The 4,903-nt window shown below is 37.0% G+C and overlaps 1 protein-coding gene across 1 annotated transcript in view; it reads right to left on the bottom strand.

The window, feature by feature from the left end:
• Window positions 1-1,191: 1,191 nt before the first annotated feature.
• LOC107569206 (metalloproteinase inhibitor 3-like) overlaps window positions 1,192-4,903 on the bottom strand; it is a 15,526-nt gene continuing 11,814 nt past the window's right edge. The window contains exon 5 of the mRNA XM_016255228.1: window positions 1,192-2,046. Within this exon, the coding sequence (XP_016110714.1) occupies window positions 1,849-2,046 (198 nt within the window). The 3' untranslated portion in view covers window positions 1,192-1,848. The remainder of the gene's footprint in view (window positions 2,047-4,903) is intronic.

Raw genomic sequence — 4,903 nt, forward strand, 5'->3', positions numbered from 1 at the left:
CACAACTCATCACATCACAACACATCACAACACATCACATCACAACTCATCACATCACAACACAACATAACTCAACACAACATAACTCAACACAACTCATCACTTCACAACACATCACAACTAATCACAACTCAACACAACTCATCACATCACATCACATCACAACTAATCACAACTCAACACAACTCAACTCATCACAACTCATCACAACACATCACATCACAACTCATCACATCACAACACATCACAACACATCACATCACAACTCATCACATCACAACATAACTCAACACAACTCATCACATCACAACACATCACATCACAACTCATCAATGCTTCCTCCAGTGAAAAAGTCCACCTGTTGTCTCTCACATGTGTGTTTAGAGCTGTTTAAACGCTGCTTGATCTGTGCAGATTTCTCTCCTGATTCACACCAGAACACTGACTCACTGGAGGAAGCGTTATTATGGATTATGGACTCAATGTATTTTAGTTAAAAGCGTCTTGATGATGGATTAGTTTCAGCTTTTGTCTTCTCCGGATGTTAACTGAGTGCTGTGGATTATTGTGATGTTTTTATCAGCTCTCGTTCTGACGGCACCCATTCACTGCAGAGCATCCGTTGCTGAGACACTGATGCAATGCTACATTTCTACAAACCTGATGAAGAAACAAACTCATCCTGATCTCTGGTGAGCTTTGAGTGATTTTTCCCAGAATAATAATGACAAGAGAGTCACGGAGCCATTTTCACAACGTTTATTATAAAAATATAAAACAGAGAAATTAAAAATCGAATGGTCATCTGTCACACACACACACACTCTCACTCTCACACACACTCTCTCTCACACACACACACACTCCCTCTCTCTCTCACACACACACACACACACACTCACTCACTCTCTCTCACACACACACACACACACTCACTCTCTCTCTCTCACACACACACACACACACACTCACTCACTCTCTCTCACACACACACACACACACTCACTCTCTCTCTCTCACACACACACACACACACACTCACTCACTCTCTCTCACACACACACACACACACTCACTCTCTCTCTCTCACACACACACACACACACACTCACTCACTCTCTCTCACACACACACACACACACTCACTCTCTCTCTCTCACACACACACACACACACACTCACTCACTCTCTCTCACACACACACACACACACTCACTCTCTCTCTCTCACACACACACACACACACACACACGTGACGATCTGATCTGAGCAGATGTTTGTGTTACAGACAGAATATTACCTTAATGATCTAAAAACATGCGTCGGAGACCGAGACTCTGAAACAGCAGACTCACACGCTCCTCATCTCAGCCTCCAGCGCAGAAACGGAGCAGAAATCAACAGGAGTTTAGTGTCAGAAACGATTAAACACACGTTTGTCACGTCCGATTCACATCCTCCCCATCGGTCAAACCTCGACTTTCCCAATAGAAAACGCATTTCAGACGCATGCCATCAGTCTAGACGTAGAAAAGATGTGATCGATCTACCGTTTATAGTCTCTGCTTTAAATACTAATCACAATTTCATAGCTTACATCATAAACAGCAAGAAGGAAGGAATCATTTCTCTGCATCGAATCATAAATAGATACTGAACCGTATAAATCTGGCACACGCACATAAACAACAGATATGTTTAAAAAGCAGCACATCACTATAAAAGAGCAGGGTTTTATTGCGTTCATAAATGACTTCATATTTAATCTGGTTAATGCGGATGGCTCCGTGTGCTCAGGGTTCGATGGCGTTGATGCACCAGCGGTTTAAGGCCCGGTTCTGAAGCGCTTCAGGGGTCGGTGGTGTTGATAACGAGCTTGTCGCGAGCGCTCATGCCTCGGTACCAGCTGCAGTAGCCCTCTTTCTGCTGGATGCAGGCGTAGTGACGCGACTGATAGCCGGGGAAGCCGAAGTGCGACAGCATATCCGTCCAAAGACACTCGTTCTTGGACGTGACGAAGCAGGGCAGATAGTGGCACGGCTTGATCTGCAAACACAGGACACACGAGCGTTTATTCTAGGGCTGGGTTTTGACACACATTTCACGATTCGCTTCAATTCTCATTCACAAGCATGCGATTCGATTCAATATCGATTATTTTGGATATGTATCAGGTACAGCACATGCCAAATTTTCTCAAGGAAAAAAAATCTCTCAATTAATGCTGTAAAATATGCACGAGTCAGTTGGTACTACATTACTATAACTTTTTTTATTTTTCTGGCTGACTAATGAGATTATGGTCACCGAATATGTTTTTCTGAGGTTTTTCTGACGTGACATTGTTTACAAGCCGATATATTGACGTCTTTGCGCAGCTGAAACATTGATTGAGAGATTACATGGGATTGTAAAGTTGTAGTCTTTCTTTTAATGTAGCTTCGGATGTTTAGTCATGTTTATTTTGTGCTATAACTAGTAGTAAAGCGGAGGAGATGATCAGTTCAGCGATCACTCCACATTAAACAGCGCCAAAACGGCATTTATTGTTTGAATCCTGCAATACAATGGACAGAATTTGAAATCTGAGACTTTGTTTCATATTAAAAGTACCAAAGCACAATGCTTATTGCGATTTATTGTATGCGAAGTGCCCTTCAGTGTTCCGTCTATTAACTGAAAACAGGCTAGAATAATCCATTCTTGGATTTAAGAATTGATATCACTCCGTAACAATGAGAATCGATTAATATCGAGATATTGATATTTTTTGTTTACTCCTCATGCAAATGAGCTCCTGAACCTGTTGCCAGGTGTTTGATGGATGCATGAAGTCTTTATGCAGACGCACTAGATGCAGGGTTTTCTTCTGAAATCGGATGTATTTACTGGTGGTGATTATTCATTGCTAAATGAGCATTTGCATGTGAGTCAGGCCCTATAAAATAGTCAAATGGTAAACAAATATTTTAGTAATCGAAATGCATGTCTAATTAATTTAAATTATGACACTTGCACAATTTATTAAAAGTTTATCAAAAATATATATATTTTTAGGGCCCTATGAAATCCATTTTATTTTTTCCCAAGTTCCATTTTATTAAATGTTTTCTGTTTACATTTTTCTTGATTTCATTTTAATGGTTAAATTAAATCGTAATAATTTTTTTTTCGTTTAAATTTTCCAAAAGGTGCTTTTAATGGTTAGATAACATTTTAGTAAACGAAACGCATGTCTACTTCATTTCAATCTTGAAACTTGCACAATTTAACAACAATTTATTAAAAGTTTATCAAAAATATATATTTTTTTAGGCTCCTATGAAATCCATCTTATTTTTCCCCAAATTCTGTTTTCTGGAGTCCATTATTAATGGCTAAATTACATTTATTTTAATAAACAAAAAGCACATCTAATTAATTGTAATTATGAAACACACACAGTTTAACAACAATTTCTTAAACATTTGACAAAAATTTAATTTTAGGGCCTATTAAAAATAAAATTGAGTTTTTTATTTTATTTTTCCACAAATTCAGTTTTTTTTTGTTTAGTTTTTTGGGTTTTGGGTTTTTTTCCCCCCAAATAAATTTTTTTCCATTTAAATTTTTCTGTTTCTTTTTCTATTTTATTTATTTTTATTCAGTTTTTTTCTAATCCACAAGCATTTCTAATTAATTGAAATTATGATACTTACGCAATTTAACAACAATACATTAACATTTTTTACAAAAATTTCATTTTTACCGCCCTATGAAATTTTTTTAACTTTATTTTTTCCCCCTGAAATTCTGTTTTCCGTTTTAAATTCCATTTTAACGGTTCAAATAAATTTTAATAATCAGAAAGCATGTCTAATTATTGAACTCATAAAACTTGACATTCAAATGTTTACAATAATTCTTTTTACGATAATGAAATTAATTTTTTTCATAAATTCTGTGTTTGTTTGATTTTGTTTAGTGATCTAACTCTAATGCCGAGCGCGTGCCCATTACCCATGATCCTTCAGCACATCTGCGCTCAGATCTGAGTCCAGACTGGCTGCCGAACATCTGGTTTGGCTCTTCAGACGAGCCGTGTGCGTGCCGCCGGGGATTATGGGCCGGCAGCTGCTCATTGTGAGCATAGCTAGTGATGAGAATAGCCTCACTCACCCTGCAGTTACAGCCCAGCTGATAGCGATGATTGATGCCCTTCTTCTGAGCCAGAGACAGACGCTCCCATCGCTCGTTGAAGTTACACAGACCCGTGTACAGCTTCCCGTCATGAACACGACCTGCACAAACACAAACACAACAAACGAGCGGACTCTTTCATCAGTGCTGTCTCTGTAGGTCAGGCGGGTCGAGTGGGCCGTGGCGCTCTATATTTAACTGTTTGTGGCTTATGAGCTCCAGCAGAACAGGTGTGTGTCACATGCTTCGCGCCGATAAAACACCACACGCTGACGGACAAACATCTCATTATGCTTCGCTGTGTTTCTGGATACAGAACCATTAATGGGCCAGAATGAGCCACTGCAACTATACTGGCATTGACTGAAAACTAAAAAAGAATTCAAAAGCTAATGTAATAAAATCAATAAAATATTCATAATATTTCAAAAAATGTAATTAAAAAAATGTGTGTGTGTGTATATATATATATATATATATAATATTTAAAAACCATTCCCTTTTTCCCCCTTTATTCCCTTTTTTAATATTATTATTATTTTTTAAATATATAAATTTTCATGAACTGTAATTTATATTAAAATGTTTTAAAATATATATTAAATATCTATATCTATAAATGTATATTATTTATATTATATAACATAATTATATAAAATATATAACATGAAATCTAACATATACAATATAAATTATATTTATATTAAATATAAAAATATATAAT

This window comes from Sinocyclocheilus grahami, unplaced genomic scaffold (genome assembly GCF_001515645.1).
Source record: "Sinocyclocheilus grahami isolate Dianchi unplaced genomic scaffold, SAMN03320097.WGS_v1.1 scaffold1322.1, whole genome shotgun sequence".
In the NCBI taxonomy this organism is placed as follows: Eukaryota; Metazoa; Chordata; class Actinopteri; order Cypriniformes; family Cyprinidae; genus Sinocyclocheilus; species Sinocyclocheilus grahami.